This window comes from Molossus molossus, unplaced genomic scaffold (genome assembly GCF_014108415.1).
Source record: "Molossus molossus isolate mMolMol1 unplaced genomic scaffold, mMolMol1.p scaffold_m16_p_14, whole genome shotgun sequence".
Lineage (NCBI taxonomy): Eukaryota > Metazoa > Chordata > Mammalia > Chiroptera > Molossidae > Molossus > Molossus molossus.
Window position 1 is genome coordinate 9,623,471 of NW_023425349.1, and position 27,482 is coordinate 9,650,952.

Consider the following 27,482-nt stretch of genomic DNA (forward strand, 5'->3'; position numbering starts at 1 on the left):
CTAAGGGAACACAGAGGGGATCTAGATGTCCTCTAGGCATTAAGGATGGTGTCCCTGAGGAGGAGATACGTGAACAGGATTTTGAAAGATGAATAAAGGTTTAGGAGTGGGGTGAAACCAGTAGCATTCCAGCTTGGAGGAACCAAAGGTTCAGGTTCTAGTGTTTGGAATCCCCATCTCTGCTGGGTGACTGTATCAGTGTATGATAGGGACAATATTGGAGCTACCTCAGAGTGGGTTTGAAGTTCAGGCAATACTGTGTTAAGGTAAATCTCTCAGAACAGTGGCAGGCACAGATTAAGGACGCAACACAGGTTAACTAATGTTCATAAGGAATTCGCAAGCGCTGGGAAATGTTGCAAAAACCTCCTCCACAGCAGGAGAGGGAAAGGGTGTAATGAGAAATCTGGGCAGAGGTCAGTATAGACAGGGACGCAAATACCAGGTTGAGAATATTTTAAAAATTCAGAAATGACATGGACGAGCCAAGGGACTGTGGAGCGGGGTGGGGGAGAGGGCGGGAAATGGGCAGCCAGCGAGGAAGCCGCGGCATAACCCGGCAGAGTAGGCGCGGGCGCAGCATCAGTGTTCTGGTTCTTTGTTTTCAAGCAGGCCAGGTAAGGCTTAGACCTGGGGCGGCAGCCGCGACGAGAGGGTGACCGAGGGCGGACGCCCCGGAAGGCCCCAGAGGCTGATGGCCGCGCGCCTCCTGGTGGCCAGAGGAGACGGGCTCAGCCGGGAACAGCAGAGACTTGACAAAATCCGGGAAACTGAGGCCGGGAGCGGTGTTTGGCATCTCCCAATTGGAACCCGTCCCTATTCCAACTCTGTTTCACAAATAGGGAAACTGAGAAGGGAAGGGGAACAGGGATAGATAAGGATCCTCACAAACCGAAAGCTTCAAGACACCAGGAGTGAAGTCTTTAGAGTTTCTTTAATGGCATCAATGGCCTGGAGCTTAGTTTGCCATTCTGTTCAACCGGCAGGCGGAAAATGAAAGAGGAGGAAGAGAAACTTTAGCCTTTCCCGCCCACCCGGAGGTAAAAGCCTTTAAAGAGTACCCCGGAAAGCAGAGTTTTATAGATTCCATTTGCATACGAACGCAGTCACCTCAAGTTAAACTCCGGCCCTTTAATCTCGGGTCCAATTTGTCCCGAAGCCGCGGAGGCAGGTCCTCGTGAATGCCTCCAAACCCCGCCCCCCCAGCCCCGCCCATAGGGCTGGGCTTCGCTGCACGTGCTCACCCGGTTCCTTCGCGACCCACCTTCCAGGAAAGACTCATTGTCTGGGCGGGGGGATACGAGGAGTCATAGGAAAAGTTGACCATGGATAAGTCACTATAAAGAAAAAGCCCTGAAGTAATATTTGTTACACTTTAACGAAGGTTTCAATTAGGGTTTGTGATTGAACCCGGTCTTGGCTTTCCCTCGTTCAGAGCTGCTAATCGTTCTTCCCACCCCTTCATTTGCTGGAGTCCCTCGTGGCCGACCTCGCCGGACGGACTCTAATTCCCAGCGTGCCCTGCAGGCCCGTGCGTGGCAGCGGCGCGTGACGTCGGGGGAGGGAGCTGGCCAGTGCTGAGGGGGCGCGGCGCGGAGGGGCGCGGAGCCGGGAGGCTAGGGGCCCAGAGAGCGCGGCGGCCGGGAGCCCGCCGGCCCCTGACAGCCCCCTCCCCCCGGCAGACGACGACGACGACGAGGGCGCTGGTCATGGCGGAGCAGCGAACTGAGCGCGGGCCTTGAGCACCACCGCATGGAGCGGGACGAACGGCCGCCTAGCGGAGGGGCAGGCGGCGGGGGCTCGGCGGGGTTCCTGGAGCCGCCTGCCGCGCTCCCTCCGCCGCCGCGCAACGGTGGGTGAAGGGCGTGCAGAGTCTGGGCCCAACAAGAACCAGCCCCCTGTCCCCTAACCCGAGGATACTGTTACTCCGGGAAGCTGCAGCGGCCCCGGGTCTCCTCGGCGTGGACCTTCACCCCGGCCCCCTCAGCGCGGACCCTCCCTCTCCTCCCTCGTCTTACTCAATGTGGACCTCCCTCTCCCTCTCCCTCTCCCTCTCCGTTCTCCTAAGCGCAGATCCTCCCCCTGCCGGGTTCCCTCCGCTCCGACCTTCATTTCCCCCTCCCCCCGCCCCTCTGCAAGAGTCCTCCCCCCACCATCCCCCGGTCCCTTCATTGCAGACCCCTCTCCCCCTCCCCCGCGTCCCGTCAGCGCAGATCCTTCCCCAGCCCCCCACCGCACGTCCCGTCATTGGGGGCTTCCCCTTCCCCTCGGGTCCCCTCTGCTCTGAGCCTTCTCTTCCTACCCGTCCCGGGTACCCTCCGTGGGGGGCCGCTCCCCCACAGAGTCCCTCTCCCCCAAAGGGTCCCTTCAACGCCGAGCCATCCCCTCCCCCCAGTCCCCTCGGCGCTCCCCACCCGGGTCCCTCCTCCCTCCGCTGACGCTCCCTGCTCGTTCTGCTGACCCGACGCCACACCCTCGTCCCCTTGGTTCTCTCTGCCCCACACCTTTCTGGAGCCTCTTTCCTTCTCTTCACTTCTCTTGCACCCCCCATACTACTGCGAGCCTCCACCTCTGCGCCGATCCTCAAATCCTTAGCTACTCGCCCAGCGTCTCCTTTTCTGACTGCTTGGGACCTGCTCCGCACCCCATTTCTCTCTGCTCCTTTTCCTTCTCTGTTAGGCGACGACTTTCTGCTGGCTCAGATCTCTAGCCCGATCGCGTTCGGGACACCTGTCTCCCTCTGTCTACCGGTCGGTCCAGGTCCGCGCTTGCCCCACCTCAGTTCCCGTCCCTTTCGCGATCCGGGACCCTGAGCCCAGAGAATTCCTCACCTGGCCCGGCCCTTCCTACCGCTCTCCCCCTGCCCCCACGTCCGGGCCAAGTCTTCAGGTTCCTCAGGGCTGTCGCTGGGGGTGGCTCGCCCTCCGCCCCCTAGCTCTCTCCCCCTGCGGGATGTTTTATTTGTATCTGTTTGATATTTCCCCCTCGGTGTTTGCCACGGAATGTTTTTATTGGTAACGCGTAAGGAGCTTTTGTGAGGTCGTAAAAGGTGAACTTTTGAACTTGGAAAGCGCCCTGGAGCAATTAGCGCAGGCGATAGCCCCGGGAGGCCCGCATTACAAAGGGTGCTCGGACCGGCTGGCAAACGCTCCGGCGGCAAACCCGATTTATTTATTTATTTGCCCTGCCTTCCACCTTTCACATCTCATTTCCGAATAAAGGGCAGGCTCTCAGAGATCTTTGCCTCCTCCCCTCTCTGCGCCATAAACTCGCAATTCTCTGAAAGATCTAGGACCGAACAGTGTCTAACAAGTAACAGATTTCAAATTGAATGCAAACACCCGGGACAGTTAGGAGGCACTAAAAATTAATTGCTTCAGCAAGAAGTTTCTCAGTCAGGACAGTGACTTGGCAGGTGTGAGGAAAGTAACCTGAATATAGGTCACTTAGGCGCTCAGTTGAATGAATGAGCAACTACAGAAGGAATCTCGGGGTGAATCTGAACCTTCATATATATACATATATATATAGCCAATTCAGTCGACCTGCTATTTTTACCAGTTAAGGAAAAAGTCTGTTTAGAGGAGAGCCTGGTTAACTTAACTTGATGTGGCTGACCAAATAGTGATATGTTTTCAAAGCTCTTGTCCTTTTTTAAGATGTCTGTGATGTGTGGTATGGAGGTGGCTGGCAGTCCCTTGGGATGTCTTTGGAGACTAATTTCTGAATGTGAACATGTTTGAGATCAATAAAATCCCGTGTCACAAAGGAGGCTGGAATCTAGTTAGGGTAGGAGACAGTATCCTGGAACAAAGGATTTCTTTAACGCTTTTGACTTTTGAAGCTTTCAAAGTGGAGATTTGGTTTGGTATTCATGTGTGAATGTTGTAAATCCGATCTGAATTTTACCTTGCTGATTTTTTAACCCAACTCCAGATCTTATAGCTCATGTTAGTGTATTTTCAAAATACCTTTCTCTGTGTGTATACTCCCTGAACCCACCTGTGCATAACACATAGATGATGGATTTTGCTGCAGACTTCAGTTCTACTTGAGAATATTGTAAGGGAAGCCTAGGAACTGCATTTGCTATTAATTATTCATTAGTACATTTTAAAGAACTCAATGGTAATTTTAACTCAATCAAATTTCCCATTCATGGTCTCATTTCCTCAACTGGTCAGAACCATTTAAAAGAATGTTATTGAGCAATCTGGTTAGGCTAAGGTGGCTTTAATATTTTACATTAGTTCTATTTAGTGCTACAAATAGTTCCTTTTTGTTGAAAATATAATTGCCAGTTTGATGAGCTTAAAATAAAATACGTGGAACATTAGACTGTTGTGGCAAGCTTTATTTTTCAGTGTAAAAATGAGCATTGTGACCTGTTTTACAATTTAAGTTCATTATCTCATAACTTAACATGCTCACAGAAGAATTACCAAAAAAAAGAAAAAAAAAGAAAAAGGGAAGCTTATCTTGAATGGTGGGGATATGTTTTCTTTTATATTTCCTAATTTATATATTTTCTTTAAAAGTAAATGAAACTGTTCTAAGCAGAGAAAATGACATTTTCTCACTTTTTATCCTACCAACTGATTTACATTTTGTATGAAATATTTGCAATAGATAGCTATCTTGATAGGAGGTCTTTTGGTTTCTGTCATGAAGAAATAAACTAGAGGTGGAATTTTTGAAATGTTTTCCTGCCAGAAATGCCATTAATGCTAAATTTACAGTCCGTTAAATGGTTTTTATTATTCTATCGGAACAGAGTTGCTAGCCTTTTGATGCACCATAACCCTTCCATGAATTCCCTGTGCTAACTGCGCTAGATATTTGCAGTTGTTGCGTGTAGGTTTTCATAACAAAAATGAACTCATTTAGAGGACTGCTCCCTTTTGGAGCTTCAAAGGAAGAGAATGATTTGAGGAAGTATATGCTACATATTGCATTTGTTCATTTTATTTTAAGAGAGTGAGGGAGTAGACTTAAATATTTCAAGCAAAGGAAGGTTATAAGCCATTATCAGTAATTAAGAGCATGTTTTATATAATTGTACTTTACGAGAAATTTGAGTTCACTAAATAATCTGATGCCTTTTTCCTGCTATGATCATGCCATCCAAATGTTTATCTCTGAAAATAAAATAGCAAGTGTTTTCCATGACAATTTAACCTTAGTTTTGTGACTTTAATAATTACGTTAATTCACTCTGGCCGGTTTGGCTCAGCGGTTGGAGCGTCGGCCTGCGGACCAGGGAGTCCTGGGTTCGGTTCCCGCTAGAGGCATAAAAAAAAAAAACACACAAAAAAAACCTAATAAATTTAAATCCCAAAATATCACTTATAAAAAAATAATTAAGTTAATTCTGAGTCACCTCAGAATTTTCTACTTTAATTTTAAAAATGCATGCTATAGTATTGTTGTTTTTTAGAACAAGCAGCACACACAGGTTTTTTTTTTTAGTAGGTTCTGTGACCTCCAAAGAGCATTGAAAAGCAACGATGAACAGATTCACTGGTGATTTTGAACAGCTGAAATGTGAAATGACCACATTTCCAAACTTTGATATACAAATTATTTTTTGAGTATTTCTGTTCCATGTAACCAAAATATGATAATGACATGCTTCCTAATCTGTAAGTCATTCTGAATTCTATACCAAAAAGATGTGTGTGTGTGTGTGTGTGTGTGTGCGCGCGCGCGCGTGTGCTAGCACGTGAAAGGGAGTTAGATGAGGACAGAGTGGGGAGCTAATGAAAAAAAGTAAAACTGGTACATTTCCTAAAATATGACCAAATCATGCTTTCCCATATTTTATTCATAATTTCTTGGTTTCTCTTTCCTTTTTCCTGGGGTCGTGGAGCAAAGGTAGAAAATAAACTTTAGATTAAAATACCTCATCTCAGATTAGTGGAGGATATGGAGGGTAGAAATGCCAATTTCCATAGTATTGGTAAGGGAAGTTTTTTATACCACTTACAATGCTTGTTATGCAAGCTGCCTTTAAATTGCTAATGATACTTGCATGTTTTGGGGCCTGGGGCTGTGTGAGTTCATCCTGTATTATAGCTAGGTAGATGTGTATTAGTTTGTGTTGAATAAATTGGTTAATTAATGAATTGTGTTCAGATGGCAACTTCTGGCTTCAGAATTCAGGATAGCTCTTCTGACATAGAAGACTTCTTTTCATGTTCTAGAATCTAGATCTTGGGGGCTTTGTCTTAAATTTTTTTGTTCTTATGTTTATTTTTGTGTTGTAGCCAAGTTAAATGACATTTCTTTAAGTATTTTTTCTATGTATATAATTAAGTTGAAAGTTAAATTTGAGAAGATGCCTTCTCAAAAGAGTAAATTTAAATTGTTGGTCCAATCTTTTAAAGTAGAACAATAAAAATGCCCTTTTGTGTGTGTGAACCAGTCATCTTTTATGTGAAAAGGGTCATAATCAGAAAAATCAAAATTCTGAATCAACAGATAAAAACAAAACTTGCATTTCAGCAAAGAATAAAAGTGTCCTTGAAACAATTTTAAACAGAAGGTAGCTATTTGAGTATGCCCCACAAGTAGTGATCTAATACACCCAACTCTATGTTATACTTTGAAAGTATTTATAAAAACCAACAAATTGTGAAAGAAAGTATTTCCTTTCAAACTTTCATGTTGTCAGCTTTTCCTGGCTCAGGTAATTTCTTAAGGGTTTATGAATACCTTGGATTGACAAGTAGGGTTTAGAAATACCAGAATTATTAAAAGTCGGCAATAAGTACTGAGCTGGTAATTCTTTTTCTTGTGTTGAGCATATGTTTCAGATTCATCTGCAATTAATCTTAATGTAAAAAAAGACCTCTGGATGTAAGTTTGATGTACAGTAGTTCAGGAATTAGTCCAGTCTGCTTATTTATTGTCCAGTTTATTTATTGCTTGTTTTCCAACATGTGAAAAAGATAATGCTGTTAGACATTAGTTTCTTTAATAATGGAAAATTAGAAAAAAACCATTGTGTTTAACCTATTTTTCATTGTGCTTTAGAAATAACTATAGAATAGAGAACTTTATTTTAAAGAATAAATCACGTTATACTTTATTTCCTTTTTACCTGCTGTTAAACAGTAGCCTGCTTTAAACAGCTTCTCAAGAAAACAGATTTTTCCCCTTGGTTACGATTATTTAAATAAGACTTTACTATGTAACCCGGTAATTCTAATTAACAGTGATTTAGTTGGGAAGAGAACCAGGATTTCCTCAGCTAGCTGTTGGGGAGCTGAATTGCTTTTTACCCCACCCCCAGCTGCACCAAATCTTTTGATCCCTAAGCTACAGTGGTTGTCATTTGAGAAAGCAAACTGAGGGAAAATAAGTTGTGAAAATAACCTACTTTAAGGCTTCATTTGCATTCTGGAATTTTTGTTCTTAAAAAAGTTATAGGAATAATTGAATCTTTAGAATTTATCTTGAAGGGAGCAATCTCACCAAACTCTCATGTCTAAGAAAATACCTGGATTTCATTAAAAATACATTTCTTGCTTTAAGCATTTTAGGAATGTTTTAATATTGACAATCACTATTTCAAGAGAAGTAATCCTAATTATAAATTCACAGAAAGCATTCAGGTGTTTTGAATTTTCTTAGTGTGGAAATTTGGGGAAAACAAGTTAGCTAACCCTTATGCACTGTAATCATTTTCATTGAAGATAGTTTGTGGTTTCCCCCTTCCTCATTATATAATGTTTACAAAAAGAATCACAGATTCTTTTATCATATACTAAATAAACACTACAATTTGTTATATTAAGAATTAACTTTAAGAAGTAGCTTCAAATAATGAGGTTTTTGGATCCTAATTGCGAACTGTACACCCTTCAATTTGTTTACACCAGAGAAGCTATTCAAGCATAAACCACAGATGGCAGTAGTAGCATATTTTTCTATTTCCTGGAAGGATTCTTGCCTTTAAGTTGGTGTCAATTCTGTGGGCACTGTTGATAAGTCAGCTGGTAAGTGTAGTATTTCTAAAACCAATTCCCTAGACAGCAACATGTAATGTATTCCGGAAACAAATCCTGGCGGTTTGATTTGAAGATATACTCTGTGGGTGGTTTGAACCAGAATAGTGACTTTTCTCTCACTGTCAGAGTGAGAAATTATAAAAAGAATTTGGTAATAGGGATAGAGGGAATTGTTTGCATAATAAGCTTTAGCTTATTGGAACTGTAATGATAGTATTAGCAAAGGATGTATCAAACAGATACTTGCTCGAACAACTATTTGCATTGAAAGTGATTTATAATTCATTAAAAAATATACTCAAGAATTGTATTTGAAACAAGAAATGCACAACTAAATTCTTCATGTGGAAGAGGTAGATAGCCTTTTTATTTCCAACTCCTTAGTTGCATAGTATCCTAGAATTTTAAATCTCTCTATAAAAGCATTTCAGAGGTCTGTGGGTGGGTTTTGCTTGCTCTTTCAGTCTGTCACTGTAGTGTCAAAATTTGTGTTCTTTATGTTTTCCTCTAAAACCATTGATTGAAAAAGGACATGATTGATTAAACAGATGTTTAAACTTCCTATGATATTTCCTTTGAGTTTTAGTTTAAGACTCAGGAAACATTTTAGTAATAGATCTGTGCCAAAATGGACAGACTGATTTTAGTGAAGGGGAGCTATTTAACCTATATTGATTTTTCATTAAAAAAAATGAATTTTCCACTGTTACCCCAATACATTCAACAAAAAGGAAAACAATTAAAATTAATTTTGTTTAATTCATGCATTCGTTTCAATCCTGAAGCTTTATCATCTTGGAAGTATTAAAAAGTCAGACTTGATCATTTTTGTTAATTCCTTATGCCATATTGGGTCAGATGCAGTGTTCTTTTTATCACAAGGCACCAAAACTGTAGTAGTAGTCATTGTATTCTTCACTTTGATACACATGTGTTAAAAAAAAAAGCCATAAATTAACTCCATTTTATGAAATTTAGTTTTTCTCTCACAAAAGAAAAAAAGAGGACAGTACAAGTCAATGAAGCCTTATATACCTTTTATCCTCTTTCCTCATCTCTTGCCTTTTCAATTTATAAATGATTAATGAAATAGTACTCAGTTGGATTGTATTATTTTCTACCATTCATCATTTGTTGATCATTACTGGATTGTTACAGACTTAATCTCTTTCCACTTATAGAGTCATTAAATTTGTTATTTACTGTATTATCAAAACCAGTAGCTTTCAGATTGTAGTCCATGAACCCCTGGGGGTGTCCCTGAGAACTTTTCAAGGAGCTCTTGAGTTCAAAACTATTTTTATTATAATACTGACCTTATTTGCCTTTTACATCATGTTGACATTTGCACCAATGTTGGGAAAACAATAGTGGGTAAAAACTGTTGGCACCTTAGCAGAAATCAAGGAACCAAATTGTAGTAGTAGTCGTCGTTGTATTCTTCACCTCTATACATTTGTATATTTTAAAAAGCCATTTTCACTTAAGAATGTCTTAGATGAAGCAGTAAAAATGATTACTTTTCTTAAATCTCAACTCTGAGTATACTTGTTTTTTATATTCTATGTCAAGTACACACAAAGCATTTCTGTTGTATACCAAAATAGAAAAGTTGTTTTAAGGAAAAGTGCTTGTGCAGCTCATTATGTTGTGAGCTAAACTAGCTACTTTTTTTTTTTTCCTCATGGAACACCATTTTTACTTGAAAGAACAATTGACAAACTATGGTTTGGCACATCATTTTTTGGGAAATGAACAACAAGCCTGTTACTCCAAGGAAAATGACAATATTTGTTGCTGGTGAAAAAATTTGAGTTTTCAAGCAACAGTAGAATTTTGGAAATCTTGTACCTGTCACTTTGAGCTTGACAGCTTCCCAAGACTTAAAGCCTTTTCTGATGAGACTGATGGTGATATTAACAAATGTGATTTTTTGATACTGTGTAATGGAATGTCAATGTTTTGAAGAACATTTTATTTCAGTGAAGGAGTATTTTCCAAATCTCTGAGTATATGATATTACAAAATCCTGCATGGGTAAAAGATCTGTTCAAAATGTTATATATACCACTGGATTTTAATGTAACAGTGTACAAAGTTCACTGATGTGGTTTGAGAAACCAGCCCTTACTGTATTTTGGTATATTATCAAAGAAAAATATCTATAATTATTTTAATAACAAATACTTCTTCCTTTTCCAATTACAAATATGTGTGAAGCCAACTTTCTGCCTCTATCCTTCAAACAAAACAATCTATAACAACATATTTAATGCATAAAGGAGAATCTAGTTGCCAGAATTAAGCCAAATATTAGAGATTGGCAAAAATATAAACAATGCCACTCTTTTTTGTTGGAAAATATACTTATTTTTAATTAAAAATGTTTTTTATATTAATATGCAACGTGTTAAGATCACTCAGACCAACATATGTCAGAAAAACTGTTCTATTTATTTATTTTTGTTACAGATGTTTCTCCTTTTTCCCCCATTGACACCCTCCTCCCCCTCCTTCCTCGCCCTGTCCCCAGCTTTGTTGTCCATGTCCATTGGTTATGCATACATGCATATAAGTTCTGTGGTTTATCTCTCTTTTTTTTAAAATTTTGTTTATGTATTTATTCATTTATTTTTGGAGAAAAACTGTTCTAAATGAATAAACTTAATATGTAGGAAAATAGTGACTTTACCAGATACTATTATTACTACTCAATTACTTTGGATTTTTTTTTTTTTGTTTCCTTTTTTTCCCTCTGTAAAGGGGCTACAGAGGAAAAATAAAATTGAAAATGAGTTTATACCATTTAAGTTTTATTTTTGCTTGAGACTAAATGAAGTGTGTCATAGTTTACTCTTACTGAATTCTCTGGTAAGACTTGGTTACCTGCTAATGTGAAACCTGTTGCTTCACTGTTAATTAACTTGTGGTAGAAATTTTCCTGGAGAACCTGTGTCCTCACAAAGGGTAGATTTGTAATTATGGAAATAAATCTGACAACATAAAAATAGTTTTTTACTATTGAGAGTCATTGCTGTGGAAATAATGAAATACTTAGATAAAAATTCTACCTTGCTTTTTAAAACCTCTATCAAGAATAGCTTGCTTGTTTGTTTTCAGTAGACATGTTTGTTTTTCATGGAGTCTTGTAAAGTTGTGATTTTGGCAATGTCATTTTATACATTGGTTTGCCTTTTAACCTGGTTTTCACTGAGGGAGGTGGTAATAAAGTCTATATAGGAGAAGCATCTCCTCTTCTGGCTTAAGAATAATACCCTTCCTAGTGAGAGTAACATTTTAGTGTAAGTCAATTACTGTGTTGTTAAACAGTTAGGGATTTATTCCTTAGGATAGTTGCTAGGTAGAACTCATTCTGTAGTGAGATTTCTGGTGGAAGAAATGTCACCTAACAGAGAATAACAAAAAGGAATTAGTTACTGGATCAGAATTTAAGATGAAGCTTGATGGATGATGAAAGATCAGTGACATATTTGGGCTTCCTTCCTGAGAGCTCTGTAATTATCTTGATGTTCTTAGAGTGTCACATAATGTACCTTTTAAAGCATTTTTGTGTTCTGTGGGGGTTGCAATTTAGTCATAAGAAGAAACAGTCCTTTTTTCATTTTAATACTTGGATTTTATTTTAGATTTCAGATGAAATCTTTAAATGCATTCTTCATCAATTGAGTTAAATTGCTTTAATTACTAAACCTAACAATTGAGGCACATTTGTTTGGTTTTTTTCTTCTTTCATATTTCTGCTGTACTGTTGAAATCTAACCTGTCAGGACACTTCCTTTCTAGCCTAACAGCCCTTCCTCTAAAATGCCTTTTTAGCAGGATAATAAACCACCTGGGGGAAACCCCCCACTGATATCTATTTAGAGGGCTTTGTTTTTTGAAAGTGGCAGTAGTAGTCTCTGGCAGGGAGGAAGGATTTTTGTTAGATGGTGTGAGAGGGAAAGAGCAGGGACTCTTGAGTGTGGCAGAACAAAGATCACAGCTATGTGACTTTGTCACTTGACTTCTCTGAACTTTAGTGTTCTCATTTAATAATAGCAGCTAACATTTATATAGTGCTTGTTATATAATATTCTAGGTACCTTGCATTTATTAACTCACATTATCCTCATAACCCTATGAGGTAGGTGTCTTATCATAATCTTCATTTTACAGATGTGAAAACTGAAGACCACAGAGGTTAAGCCCCAGATTTCACAGCAACAGCATTAATAATTTGTTTCCTAGATTTACCCCCCCCCCACTATAACATTTCTGAAATTGACTTTAGGGTTACTAGGATTAGTGACAAAGTCTGTAAGGTGCCAAGCATAGTATCTGCCCCAAAGCAAGCATTTGTGAATCCAGGCCTTTTATAGTTGTTGAGAAGGCCCAGAAATCAACTCCCTGTGGATTTAGAGAGTTACAAAGATCCACTTTTAAAGTTGCAAGTGGATCTTTTTCATTTATGTTGGCTTTATTAAGCCAACCAGAAAACAATTTTGCAGAATCAGGGACAGTCCTTCGTAAATCTAAGGGGTGCTAAGGAAGAAAGGGGTTTTGAGCCACTCAAGGCAAGGATATCATATCTTGTATCTATCTGTATCCTCAGCACTAAGTACAGGATTTGGTGTTTCATGAATGTTGAATGAATGCATGAAAGAAAGGAATGGTCAGGTCAGGAACCTGAGTCCTTTGCTGGTAGTTAGAGGAAGTCTACAAAGTATAAGGGAAGGGAATGTGTTTTTCAGTCACTTGAGGCCGCTGGGGTCAGTATATAAGTCAAAAGTGCGTTGAAGCTAAATCCAAGGTTTTATGGGCCCTCCTGAAACCAGAATGTATATAATTTCTGTTTGGAAATTGCCTGTCCTTGTAACTAAAGTGACATACAAATATGCTTGACTGCATTGGGAAATGTAGTTTAGGAAAAGATAGTCTTTGTCCCTTGTACCTTTTTTTTTATTTCTGCCACACAAAAATGCTGGCTATATGAAAGAGAGGAGAACCAATCCAAGAGGATTTATGTGACCCTTTGAAAATGGAAATATAAGAGCCAGTTGTCCAAAGCTTGTAAAATACAGAAAATGATTTGCTAGCAAAGAGAGAGTAAGAAAGATGTGGCAGTGTGGGTTAGTAGATCGTGGTAGCAATGTAGTTTGAGTAGGAAAGGATTTGAGAGAGGCCCAGGAAATAGTTGATGGGCCTGGGTTTTGCCCATGTTCTGATTACAGTTCTGTTACAGAGGTACGTTTCTCTGGGCCCACCTATAAAATGAAGGGGCTAAATTAGATAATCCCTGAATGGAATTTTCTGCTTGATGATGGAATGAATTTGGTAAAACAGGAAATTACAATGTAGGAAAGCCCTGCCTAAAGCACATAACTATGTTGGAAATAGCCAGAGTCCCTGGGATAATTTTGATTTCAGATACTATTCAATCATCCCTCAAAGAACATTACATTGCTACCCTGTTTTGATTTTAGAACACCTGGCTCCTTTAAAGTTTGTACGATCATATGATTTACATGTAAATTTCAATAAAGGTTTACTTTATAGAAATGTTTGTAACTAAAGTTTCAATGTTTTGATAATTGATATTGTAAACTTGAAATTAGATGTAGTTTTATTTTATTTTTTTTATTAAACATGATCACATTTTTCACATTTATAACCCCTCCATGGCATCCTTTCTCCTTTGTAAGTACAATTTCATTCACTGAATCAAACCCATAGTTAATTTTGGAGTTTTCCCTCATTCCTTGTAAAAGGATTTTTATTTGCAAAACTCATTCAGCATTGAGAGGAGTCCTATCCTCTTAAGATTAAATGCCCTACATTTGAGAATGTGGATTCATTAAGGAAAATTGCAAAACCTCCTTAAATGCTATTCTGTAAAAAGGGAACCCAGCAGGAAAGGAGCGGCAGTGCATGGGGGAGGGGTGGGGGGGCAGCAAGGGAGCTGCAGTTGAAATATTCATCAATCATTTTACTGGCACCAGGAAACCAATCAGCCTTTTAGAGGAGAGAACTTAATCAATCACCTAATGTGGGAAATTACAATTGCTTTCCCACAAAAAAATATTTCCTTACTTGCTGACAGATCAAATCTGAAAGATAGTTGGGCTAGCTGGAATTCAGAGCTAACTGATGGCAAGCAGTTACTGAAAGTGCTACTGGGATGAAGAATGCATTTAACTTTTGAAGATAAATTTTTCTATCTGCTGTGAACCTTTTCAAATTTTTCAAAGTAAGTTGCTTTTCATATAGAGTGCCCATTAATAAAAAAACAATTACCGAGCACTCATGGGGAATAAGAAATGTGTGAAATACTGTAAATTTATTTTCCAAAGCTAGTTTTCAGGAGCATAGATGGGACTCCTGGCTGGAGAATGCCTAGTGCTTCCAGTGCCTTGTTTGTAAAGCAACTTTAGAGCATTGTCTAAAGAACACAGCCAGAGGAACACAGTTGGAAGTGCTTGCATATAAATAAAAGCAGGAGGGATTTAGCTGTATTCTATATTTAAATTTTAAATGGTGTGATCTCTCAGCTCTGTGCTTGAATTGCCTGTGGCCCTTAGGTCCTTAGGTGTGAACTGTTTAGGGAATCTAATGCTTTAAAATTAGAAGTGACTGGTCACTGTAGAAAATCCAGAAAATTAAGGGAAAATTACCAATAATCTTTCCTCCAAGCAGCTTACATTAAAATTTTCTTGTTTTCTTCTGGACTTCAAATCCTAGGTTTTTGCTTGTTGTGATTATGTATACCATTAAGTTTTATGCTTTTTGTTTAAAGCTTTTTCACCCTTATGTTATGAACTTTACTCATTCAACATGAAATTATTTAAAAATTCTGGTGGCTTTATAACATTCCATTGTTTTTCATATTTGGACATTGAGATAGTTTTTAGTTTCTGCTGTAACAGTTCTGCCCAGACCATCTTGTGCTTTCTTTTATTTTGGCTTATTTTGAGGAGATAGATTTTTATAAGTACTTATGTATCTGTGCTAACAATCAGTTTAATTTACACTAAGGTATCTTGTATACTAAAATCTAGGGTTATCAGCAGTACTTATTTTTTAAATAAATACTCAGTACTTGAGATAGAATTAAGGCACTGTGGTAGGCTATTCTCTCTGTTCTCTTTCTCTCTTTTTGAGGAGATATAGTCGTTCTCAATGCCTTTTGTCCTCTGAATCTCTTAGATTTCTGTTGGCAGGCCTCACAAGCATGTTGCCTTCCAACCCCCCCCCCCCCCCTCCAGTATCTCCAGCTTGGTCAGAGCAGTACCTAGGGTCTCTTTTGTGGCTGTCTTCTCTCTATTATAGATTATGGGGAATGGTGGTAAAGACACTCTAGCCCTCTCTGGTTGCCTCTAAAAATCTTGGGAGGGTGAAAGAGAGAAAGAGAGAGAGTGAGTGTGTGACATAACTATGTTATCTTCCTCAAAGTCTTGAATAAGTCCTGAAACTTACAACTGAATTTGCTTAGAAATTAAGTGCATGGAGAGTAAAGTTAAATTTATTGCTTTAGAAATATGAAGAATCTTCATGGGTTCCTCAGTGGCTGACTTCTATGCTGATCCTGCACAGGATTTGATAGTGAAGAGACCTAAATAAATCTTAGGCTAATTTGAAAGGCATTCACAGGTATTAATAAGGCTTGTGTCAGAATAGAATCTGATTATCTACAAATTTTGAATTAAAACACAAATCATATTTGTTGAAATTAAAGTGTCTTCTAGTAATTTTTAAAGTTTATGTTGATTGAGAGGAAACATGAATGTTTGAAGATCATTTGGTCTGCTGCTTTGTGTTCACCACTGGTGGTCAGAGAAGTTGCAATTTGCCAAAACACAGTTTTTATAATGCTCTTTAATAAGAAAGTGAAGAAGCCAGCTGCTCTTTCCCTCAGCTATACCAATTGCAAACCTCCTCAAATCCTGGCTAGTAATTAAAAGCCTTGAGATGACCTTGAATCTAACTGAACTACAAAAGCTGTCTTGAGTTAAATTTATAGCTTTTGTTGATTTCAAAAGAGGTTAGGCAGAATTGCATTCTATTTGCTAAAACATTAAGGGTAGCCTTGAGTGTACATTAAGATCAGAAATAATTAAAGAGGCACTGATAAGTGCAAAAGAGATGCCTCAAATGGACTTAAAAATTAAATTTCTTATCTCTTCATTGAGCAGTTAAAATATGTACTTGAAAAGGTTTGAGGTAGCGTAGCATTTTTCAGTGTGTCAGTTTGCAATATTCAGATTTGTTGAAAAGATCTCTGTCCCCATCTTAACATCAAAGAGATTTTTGAACCCAATGAGGAATCACAACAAATGCTTAATGCTTTTTTAAAAAATACCAGTTTAATTGGTTCTTAAAATATTTTACAGGAATTGTAACTTGACTAGTAAAAGTTTTTGATTATACTCAGGCAGTGTAAAAGTAAAAATATTAATATTTTTAAATGCTTTATATGTGGATCCTGTCATAAAACCTATGAACAGAAAGTTTTTCTGCATTCCATAAAAGGCAGAACTTATTTCTAGTTATTTAGAGAGCCTTGAGCTACTATCTGATTGGTAGAGGAAGCTTAATTGTTGCTATAAGATAAGTCAGATTTTCTGTGTCAATGGGTCAGAGGACTCCTAGCATCATCATAAATGTGACACATCCCTGAAGAGCCCAGCAGTAAGGCAAATAGTTTGAGCAAGCACTAATGTCTTACATAGATCTTGTAGATTTTAGAATCATTTTAGTTTTTACATTTGTTTAAGGAGACTAGCCCAGACTTTCTTTTGTATTACTAGTTTGGGATCTGTAAAGATGGTAATTGGGATTCTCAAATAATATTAGTTTTGCAAACTTTGATCTGAAATCATTTGTATAGAGAAGGTTATCCAGGCTAAATAAAATAACATCACTAATATTTTGACCTTCTGAAATTGTTCCAATTTAGTCTGGCAACAATGCCACTCAGCCTCTGAATAGCAGATACTAGTAAGCGGCATTGTATTATAGTAGAGAAAAATTGGTGGAGGTGGCAATTAAAAATTCAGTGAGCCCTGGCTGCTGTGCCTCAGTTGTTTGGAGCACCAAAAGGTTGCTGGTTGAGCCGGTTTTACTCAGTGGTTAGAGCCTCGGCCTGTGGTCCAGAGAGACCCCGGTTCGGTTCCCGCCAAGGGCATGTACTTCGGTTGCAGTTTGTCCCCGGCCCTGGTTGGGTCGTGCAGGTGGCAACCACTCGATGTGTCCCTTTCACGATGTGTCCCTTTCACGTTGATGTTTCTCTCTCTTTCTCCTTCTTCCTCCCTCCCTCCCTCCCTCCCTCCCTCCCTCCCTCCCTTCCTCCCTCCCTCTCTCCCTCTCTATCTGAACAAAATATGGAAAAATGTCCTCGGGTGAGGATTACAAAAGAAAAAAAAAAAAAAAGGTTGCTGGTTCAATCCTGGTCAGTGCACTTACCTCAGTTGCAGGGCCACTTACCTAGGTTTCAGGATTGATCCCAGTAGGGGCGCATAAGGGAGGCGACCAATTGATGTTTCTCTCAAAAGGATCACTGTCTCTGTCTCTTTCTCTCTCTCTTCTTTTCCCCCCCCCCCCCCCTAAAATCAGTAAAACATATCCTCCAGTGAGGCCCTGGGTAGCTCAATTGGTTAGAGCATTGTCTGATGACACCAATGTTGTGGGTTCGATCCCCAGTCAGAACACATACAAGAATCAACCAATGAATGTATAAATAAGAACAATAAAATGATGTCTCTGTTTGTCTGTCTTGTCTGGTTGTCTCTCCCTCTCACCCTCTCTCTCTCTCTCAAATCAATAAATAAAAATTAAAAAATTATTTTGGTGAATTGTTATTATGATGTAGTGGTAACTAGGTGCACTAGAGCATGACCTGGTTTTAAGTCCTTTCTCTCCTACTTTTGTGATTTTTTAAAAAATGTTTTGTTAAGGTGGTGGTGGTGGTGGTGAAGGGACATAGAATCACGCAGAGATTACTGGAGAATGAAATGAGGTTGTATGTGAAGAACCTAGAGTGAAGCTGTGCACTTTTTAGGAAAGTTATTTAACATTTCTCAATTTTCTTGTCTGTAAGGTTAATACCACCTGGTTCAACCGAAATCTAAGTCATTGAAACTAGTTTGCCATGTGTTCAATTTTTTTTTAATTCTCACACAAGGATATTTTTACCTTTATCTTCAGACAGAGTGGGAGGGAGAGAGACATCAGTGTAAGAGAGACACATCAATTGGTTGCCACCCTCAATGACCCCAACTGGGGCCAGGGACTAACTGCAACCGAGGCATGTGCCCTTGGCCAGAATCAAACCCGGGACTCCTTGGTCCACAGGATGGATGCTCTAACCACTGAGCCAAACCGGCCAAGGTGCCACATGTTCAATTTATCCGATATCCAATTCAACAAAAATCACTTTGCTGAGTTTGTTGTCGCTCTTCATCTCCTTAATTGCTACACTACCATTTTTTTCCCTTTCCCTTCTCTCTTTTCTAGTACCCTATCCCTTCCCCATCACCTGCTGCTCAGACCAGCTTGTATATTTCTGCAAGTAGAGCTCTCCTGTCTGCCCTGATTCTTCTATCTGTAGCAGCAGAGAACTGGGGTAGAAACAAATTGAACCTTGTTGAAAATGCTGCTATCCTGTCAATCTTTTTTTTTTTTTTTTTTAGAGAGAGAGAGAAAAACATCCATTGGCTACCTCCTGCACTTCCCCTACTGGGGATCAAGGCCAATACCCGAGCATGTGCCTTGACTGGGAATCAAACCGGGACCTTTCAGTCCATGGGATGTGCTCCATCCGCTGAGCCACACCGGCCAGGCTGTCCTGTTAATCTTAATTTGGCAGGAATCTTTAAAAGTTAATTAAATTACCTCATCAACACAAATTATTATAAACTCTCTAAAATAGTTAGAACAGCCCTGGCCAGTTTGGCTCAGCGGTTGAGCGTCGGCCTGGGTTCGGTTCCTGCTAGGGGCACATACCACAAAAATAAATAAATAAATAAATAAATAAGTAAGTAAGTAAGTAAAATACTTAAAGTTTTTTTATCCTCACCGGAGGATATTTTTCCATTTTTTGTACAGATAGAGTGGGAGGGAGAGAGAGGAAGGGAGAGAGAGAGAGAAACATCGATGTGAAAGGGACACATCGAGTGGCTGCCACCTGCACGACCAACCAGGGCCTGGGACAAACTGCAACCGAAGTACGTGCCCTTAGCGGGAACCGAACCCGGGTCTCTCTGGACCGCAGGCCGACGCTCTAACCGCTGAGCCAAACTGTCCAGGGCAAATACTTAAAGTTTTTGATAAATTTAGAGAATTGGCTATTTGGAGATTTGGTCATTTTGGTGAATTGACTTGGAAGTACCTCATAGTTATGTTTGGAGAAATTGGGCAACATATGTTAAATAAAGTGCTTATTACTATACAGTGGTTGGATTTACTAAAGTACTCAATTCCTTTATTCTAAGCACTCCTACTCAGGGAACTGGGAACCTTCTACCCCCATACTCCCAGGATTTTCTCACCTATGGGCTCTAGTTGGATAATAGCAAATGATGAAGTGATCAAGGTTGGTTTATGGACCACTGAGTGACTTCCCCTTCTATTACAGCATTGTCAAATTTGCCCAAATGGAATACCTTCTTTTAGCTTGGACATCTGTTATAAAATGGCCCTGCCTTTCTTGTTACCCGTTGGGGTCTGACTTCTAAGTGATTTAAGATATGTTCCACTTTTCTAAAGCACTTTATTCCCAGTCACTTGTAACTAGAGTTACGAGCCTTCGGAGAGTAAACTGCAGCTTTATCAGGGTAAAAAGCAATCCCTGGTGGGAAGTATCACAACCAGAACAAATGCTCCTGTCTCTAATATACAGGAAGCCTGGCTTCCCCACCCCCTTTTAAGGTTATATCCTTAAAAAGAGAATAGAACAAATGGTTGTTGAGTGCTCATTGGATGCCGGGCACTAAAGAAATGTATTCCTTTCCACAACTTTTCTTTGCTGTGTGGTGATATTCCCATATTACGGATGAGTTAACTAAGGCTTAGAGTTGAAAATAATGTACCATTATTCCACCAAACCAGTGTTTTTCTTTTTATTGAATTTAGAGAGAGTGGATGGGAGAGAGAGAGAGAAACATTGATGTGAAAGAGAAACAGTGATTGTCTGTCTGCCTCCTGTAAGCACCCCTGCCAGAGTGGGGATCGAACCTGCAACCTAGATGTGTGCTTTGACCAGGAATCTAACCCAGGGACCTTTTGGTGAATGAGATGATGTTCAACCATTTGAGCTACACTAGCCAGGGCCAAACCAGTGTTTTTCAAACTTTAGTTTTTCCTGTATCACCATCATGATTTTTGTCATTTCCTAGTATATTGTTTATTTAATATCTTAAATATTAAATAGTTAATACTTTGCAACCTAAAGTTTATTTTAAAAGTAAACTTTGTCATACTAAATGAAAAATTATTTCCCATAAATAGAAGGTAACAGTAAAAATACATTTAATAAAAATAGTGTTGTGTTGCCCTGGCCGGTTTGGCTCAGAGGTTAGAGCGTTGGCCCGCAGTCCAGAGAGACCTTGGTTTGGTTCCTGCTAAGGGCACATACCTTGCTTGCAGTTTGTCCCTGGACCCGGTTGGGGTTGTGCAGGAGGCAGCCACTCCATGTGTCCCTTTCACATCGATGTTTTCTCTCTCTCCCCCCCCCCCCCACTCCATCTGAACAAAATGGAAAAATGTCCTTGGGTGAGGATAAAAAAAAAAAATAATAATAAAAATAAATTTAATAAAAATAATATGTGTTGCCCTGGCTGGTTTGGCTCAGTGGTTAGAGAGTTGGCCTGTGGACCAATGAGTCTCTGGTTCAATTCCAGTCAAGGGCGTGTACCTCGGTTGTGGTTCTGTCCCTGGCCCTGATAGGGGTTGTATGGGGGACAACCAGTCGATGTGTTTCTCTCACATTGATGTTCTCTCTCTCTCTCCCTTTCTTCCTCCTTCCCTCCCTCCCTCCAACTCTCTCTGAAGGTAAATGGAAAAATATCCTCTGGTGAGGATTTAAATAATAAAAAACAATATTGTGTTAAATTCTAACTAAGATGTTGTCTGCCCAAGTCTCTCTGATCAGGCCTTTTTTTTAGAAGAGTGATTAACAACCATTAGAGAGGTAATGGACAAACTAGCACCAAACTGAGATTTTTCTTCTGATATGATTAGAAGGATTGAAAGAGAACTGAAAAGGTGTAATGACTTTGGAATGTTTTAAAATGCTTTCTCTTTGTACTGCTTAAAATCTTCCAGTGGTCTCTTCACTTTAGGAAACACTGACAGAGGTGATGATGGTCTGTTCACTTTCCACGTGAGTAAACTGAGGGGAGGAAATTTGTTTGAAGTTGAATCACTAGTTTCACAGGCCTTATTCTCTAGGCTGCCCTTCTCCTCCCTTTTTCTTCTTTTTTTTATCCTCATCCGAGGACATTTTTGCATTTATCTTCAGATAGAGCAGGAGGGAGAAAGGGGGGAAGAGAGAAACATCAATGTGAGAGAGACACATCGACTGGTTGCTACCCACACAACCCCAACAGGACCCTTAGAGGGAACCAAACCCAGGACTCTACAGTCCACAGGCCTATGCTCTAACCACTGGGCAAAACTGGCCAGGGCCCTTTTTCTTCTTATCCTTCTTTCTCCCTTTTCATTATTCCTCTTGCCTCTCTCTCTCCCCACCTTTTCCTTTTTCTCCCCCATCCTTCAATCTAGGAGAATTCAGTGGACCCCAAAAAAGAAAAGAAGATTTTTAGATGTATTTCTCTGATGTCTTTTTTTTTTCTTTTGTTTTTCCGTTTAACTATAGTGAGATAGGATTTCATCCTAAAGAACTCAGATCTTTCTCCAAACATGGCAGTTCTTGTTGCTTACTGAATTCTAGAAGTTGGGTGTAAAACATACAATAATGTTGTAGGTATTTGTATACCTACATAAAGTATTTATTGAAATAACTTTGAAGATATTATAAACCTTTCTTTGATTTCTAATTAGATAATGTTGGAAAAGCAAGTTTGAAGAATATTGCCAGCAGTTGTTGAAACATGTTATTTTCAGTGCAATAAAAGTCAATTTATTTGATTTTATTGTCTTTTGTAGTTTACCTTTATAATACTTACAAATTTAATTAACATTTGATTGCATGATGTTCCAGTAGAGATAATAGGAGTCGAGATTATAGTATGAATTTTAAAAATTCTATTATTTAAAAAAAATATTTGCATTTTAATTTTATTTTTAATCTTTAAAACTTTATGACTAAGACAAAACATTTTCAACTGTCATTTTTTTCTTCTTTAATTTTGTATTGTGTCAGTTGCTTCTTAAAAATACATAAGGAGCCCTGGCTGGTTTGGCTCAGTGGTTAGAGCGTCAGCCTGTGGTCCAGAGAGACCTGGGTTCAGTTCCTGCTAAGGGCACGTACCTTGTTTGCAGTTTGTCCCCGGCCCTGGTTGGGTTGTGTGGGTGGCAACCACTCGATGTGTCCCTTTCACATCAATGTTTCTCTCTCTCCCTCCCACTCTCTCTGAACAAAAAATGGAAAAATGTCCTCGGGTGAGGATTTAAAAAAAAAAAAACGTAAGGAGGAAGTCTATAGTTCTGTTGTTTGAATAGGTTTGTTCCACTTGCTATTATATACGAAAAAATTTCCATTCTGAATTATTTTAAATAGCATCTGTATAATTCTGTATAGAAACATTTTACACTTGAAAATAAATTATGAGGAATATTCTTAGAAGTCATTATGATAATATGGAGCTCTAAAGATGAAAGAGTTCTTATGCAGGGAGTTTTCTTTGTGAATTGATTTTCCTATATGTATTTTATTGTACTTTACTAGGCATATCTTTGAATATTTACCATGGATCCTTTTAAAAAAATTTATTGATTTTAGAGTGAGAAGAAGGAAGAGAGAGAGAGAGGAACATTGATTTGTTGTTGTTTCACTTATTTACTCTTGTATGTGCCCTGACTGGGGATTGAACCCTCTAACCAACTGAACCTACCGTGGACTCTTGATAAATCATCTTGTGAACTATATTCCTAATCAGTTTCTAATCCCAGGGGCCAGACTGGTGTAGTGTATGGCATGCCAATGGGTTAATTGATATTGTTTTCCTAATACTTGGCATAAACTAAAAGATATAATTCACTGCTTTATAACACTTTGAACTTCAGGTTTCAACCCAGAGCTTAGCCAAGGGTAAGATTTATCAGCATCAAGTAATTGGTATGAAGTAATAGAGACTTTAAACCAAGAGTTTGAAATTTTATTGCCAATTCATATGTGCTCTGTCTATAATTTTACCACTTAAATTGTAAAACAAACAAAAACTTAATTTCTTTCTCTCTTAGAGCGTACTATTTGTGTTCGTCCTGTTAAAAAGAAAAGTTTTTGGTTCAAACTGATTTCTTAGCTGAATTGTAATATAGCAACTCTGTTCATATGCAAAATTAGCCTAATTAATACTTGGTTTATGACCATTGTTTCCACTGAGAATTTTGTAGTTAAGGGTTTGCCTTTCCTTTTTTCTTAAAGTGAAATTTATCGTGTGTTGACTGTGTGCTAATTATATGCTGCAATCTTATAAGGAGAGTTACATTATTACTGTCATTTTGCAGATGAGAGAACTGAATGACTTGGCTCAGTATATGAGAGAGATGGGATTCAATTCCAGGTCTGTCTAGATTCCAGGGCTCACACTCTTGGATCTCAGCACCAGCTTCTGGTAGAGGAGGATTCTGAGGGTCATTTGTACTTTACGGAGTCTAGTTTTTTTAAGATGGTCCAGTGATTCCACTTCTAGAAATATATCTTAAGAAGTCTGAAACACCAATCAGAAAGAATATATTTACCCCTATGTTCATAGCAACACATTTACGATAGCTAAGATCTGGAAACAACCCAATGTCCATTAGTACATGAGTGGATAAAAAAGCTTGTGGTACATTTACACAATGGAATACCACGTAGCTGTAAGAAAGAAAGATCTCATCCTTTGAAATGACATGGAGGGACCTGAAGGGTATTATGCTAAGTGAAATAGGCCAGTCAGAGAAAGACAAATAATACACAATCTCACTTATTTATGGAATATCATGAACAAAATAGGCTGTCAATCAAAATAGATCCAGAGAGGTCCGGTTAAGATGGCACTATAGGTAATCTCGGTCTCGCCTCCTATCAAAATAGAAAGTCCTGAAATAAACCCTTACATATACAGTCAATGATTTTCAACAAGGTTGCCTACACCATTTATTGGGAAAAGAACAATCTTTTCAAGAAACACTGGTGGCAAAATTGAATATTCAGATGCAACAGAATAAAGGTGACCTTATCTTACACTATATATACAACAATTACTTCAAAATATATAAAAAACCGAGACTTCCAGTCAAGATAGCAGTGTAGATAAACATGGTCTCACCTCCTCCCACAACCACGTCAAAATTACAAATAAACTACAGAAGAACTATCATTCAGATCCACACAGGTAGGAGGGGTGGAGAAGCGGACCGGCTAGACCCACACCCACGTGTGGCGGATAGAAAGCAGGACGACAGCCCTGGCCGGTTAGGCTCAGCAGTTGGAGCATCATCCTGTGGACCAGAGGGTCCCGGGTTCAGTTCCCACTAGGGGCACATACCCCTCCCCCCCCCCCAAAAAATCAGAACACCTCAGCTGGGAAGGTCCTCCTTGAGGAGTGAGGGATCCAGCTCTAAGTTCCAGTGCCAGGAAGAGAAGTCCCCATCACTTCTGGCTATAAAACCAGCAGGAACTGAGGCTGAGGGAGGCTGAGGTTGCTGGAGTCCCATGAAGTTTCTCTTAAAGGGCCCCCACACGGACTTACTCACACTCGCTCTTTCTGGGCTCCCATGTTGGGGAGGCAACTTGAAATGCACAAGAGACATACGGGGAAGAACTGAATTGTTCAGCATTGGGGCAAGAGTTCGAGGGGCAGCTTTTTCGTGGACAGACTTGCTGTGGGAGGCCATTGTTCTTTGGTGAGTCCTTCCCTGCGGCAGCAGCCAAATCTGGGACTCCAGGTACCTGGCTCACAGGGTTTGCCCCGCCCTGGTGATTCCCTGAGGCCCTGCTCCACCCAACCTTTGGGCCTACCCAAGCTGAGTTTCCAGTGGCTTTACCACAGAATTGGCCTGTCTTGGATCCTGCTTCAGATTTTCCTAAAATCTCTCAAACAAGCAGCATCTGGTCTCAGCGAGCCCCATACCTCTTGTTAAGTGGCCCCAGGCCTGGCACTAGAAGCAGCCAGCCTTGGTTCACAACTTGGCTTTTCCTGGGTACCTCCAAGCTCAGCGCAAGCAACAGCCATCTGCAGATCACTTTGTAGCTTATGCCGGGTGGCCCCAGGTAGAACACAGGCAGGCAGCGGCTGACCTTGCCCCAGAGCCAGCACACCCGGTAGACAGCTTCAGACCACATAGAAGCACCACCACCCAACAACCTCTACAAGTGATATACTCAATGAGTGGACTCAGTGGGTACCAGAGCCCTGCTGAAGTAAGTCTTGCTCTGTGTGGTGGGCCCCTACACCGCTGATCCTCCACCGGAGTCAGAGACCAGTGGTCAGTGAGCACAGCCAGTCCTTGCAGCTGATCAGCCTGAGTAAATACCTCCCACTGACGTGCCAACAGTAATCAAGACGCAATTACAAAAGAATATATGTACCCCTATGTTCATAGCAGCACTATTTACAACCGCTAAGATCTGGAAACAGCCCAAGTGTCCATCAATAGATGAGTGGGTAAAAAAAGCTGTGGCACATATACACAGTGGAATTCTATGCAGCCATGAGAAAGAAAGATCTCTTAGCCTTTGAGACGACATGGAAGGACCTGGAGAATATTATCCTAAGCGAAACAAGCCATTCAGAGAAAGACAGGTATCACATGATCTCACTTATTTGTGGAATATAATGAACAAAACAAGCTGAGGAACAAAACAAACCCAGAGACATGGAGGTGGGGTGCAGACTGATAAACCTCAGAAGAGGTGGATGTCGGGGGAGGGAAGAGATAAACCACAGAACTTTTACCATGTATGTGTAAACAAGGACATAGACAATAGTGCTGGGGGAGGGAGGCAGGAGTGGGAGGAGGGTGTCAATGGAGGGAAAAAAAGAGACACATCTGTAACAAAAATAAATTAATTAAAAAACGACTCAATTACAACAGAAGGGTGTACAGTCCACACTGGGGGTGCACCTCGAGGGCCCAGCTGGGGTGATCAGGGAGGCTGTGCCATTGGACCCTACAGAACACCTACAACAATAGGCCATCCTAAGAAGCCTAGGAGACACAGCAACTCTATCTAATACATAGAAACAAACACAGGGAAGCAGCCACAATGAAGAGACAAACATGTCCCAAGTGAAAGAACAGAACAAAATTCCAGGAAAAGAACTACACAGAAATGGAGATAAGCAATCAATCAGATGCAGAGTTCAAAACACTGGTTATAAGGATACTCAAGGAACTTAGTGAAAACAACAATAAAAAAGACCAGTCAGAAATGAAGGATGCACTAACTAAAATAAAGAACATTTTACAGGGAATCAATAGTAGAACAGGTGAAGCCAAGAAGCAAACCATCGAATTGGAATATAAAGAAGCAAAAAACACCCAATCAGAATAGCAAAAAGAAAAAAGAATCCAAAAAAATGAGGACAGTGTAAGGAGCTCTGGGACAACTTTAAGCATACCAAGATTCCCATCGTGGGGGTGCCAGAAGGAGAAGAGAGAGAGCAAGAAATTGAAAACCTATTTGAAATAAATAATGACAGAAAACATTCCTAACTTGGTGTAGGAAAAAGACATACAAGTCCAGAAAGCACAGAGAGTCCCAAACAAGATGAACCCGAAGAGGTCCACGCCAAGACATATCATCATCAAAATTCAAAAGGTTCAACACAAACAGAGAATCTTTTTTATTTTTTTTTATTTTTATTTTTATCCTCACTCGAGGACATTTTTTCATTTTTTGTTTAATAGAGCGAGAGGGAGAGAGAAACATTGACGTGAAAGGGACACATTGAGTGGCTGCCACCCACACGACCCAACCAGGGCCGGCGACAAACCGCAACCCAGGTATGTGCCCATACCACAGTTAAGGGTCTCTCTGGACCGCAGGCCGACGCTCTAACCGCTGAGCCAAACTAGCCAGGTCCAAAGAGAGCATCTTTTTTTTTTTTTTATCCTCACCCGAGGACACCCCTCCATTTTTTGTTCAGGTAGAGTGAGGAAGAGAGAGAGAGAGAGAGAGAAACATCGATGTGAAAGGAATACATCGAGCGGCTGCCACCCGCACGACTGACCAGAGCCGGGGACAAACTGCAACCGAGGTATGCGCCCTTAGCGGGAACCGAACCCGGGTCTCTCAGGACCGCA

General features: G+C 40.1%; 1 protein-coding gene across 3 annotated transcripts in view; it reads left to right on the top strand.

The window, feature by feature from the left end:
• The first annotated feature begins 1,574 nt into the window (after nucleotides 1-1,574).
• The window catches only part of NR6A1 (nuclear receptor subfamily 6 group A member 1), a 221,244-nt gene continuing 195,336 nt past the window's right edge, over nucleotides 1,575-27,482 (top strand). The window contains exon 1 of one of the 3 annotated variants that reach the window (XM_036260979.1): nucleotides 1,575-1,852. In XM_036260979.1, the coding sequence (XP_036116872.1) occupies nucleotides 1,753-1,852 (100 nt within the window). In that variant the 5' untranslated portion in view covers nucleotides 1,575-1,752. The remainder of the gene's footprint in view (nucleotides 1,853-27,482) is intronic. The other 2 variants (XM_036260978.1, XM_036260977.1) reach the window with 2 other exon arrangements.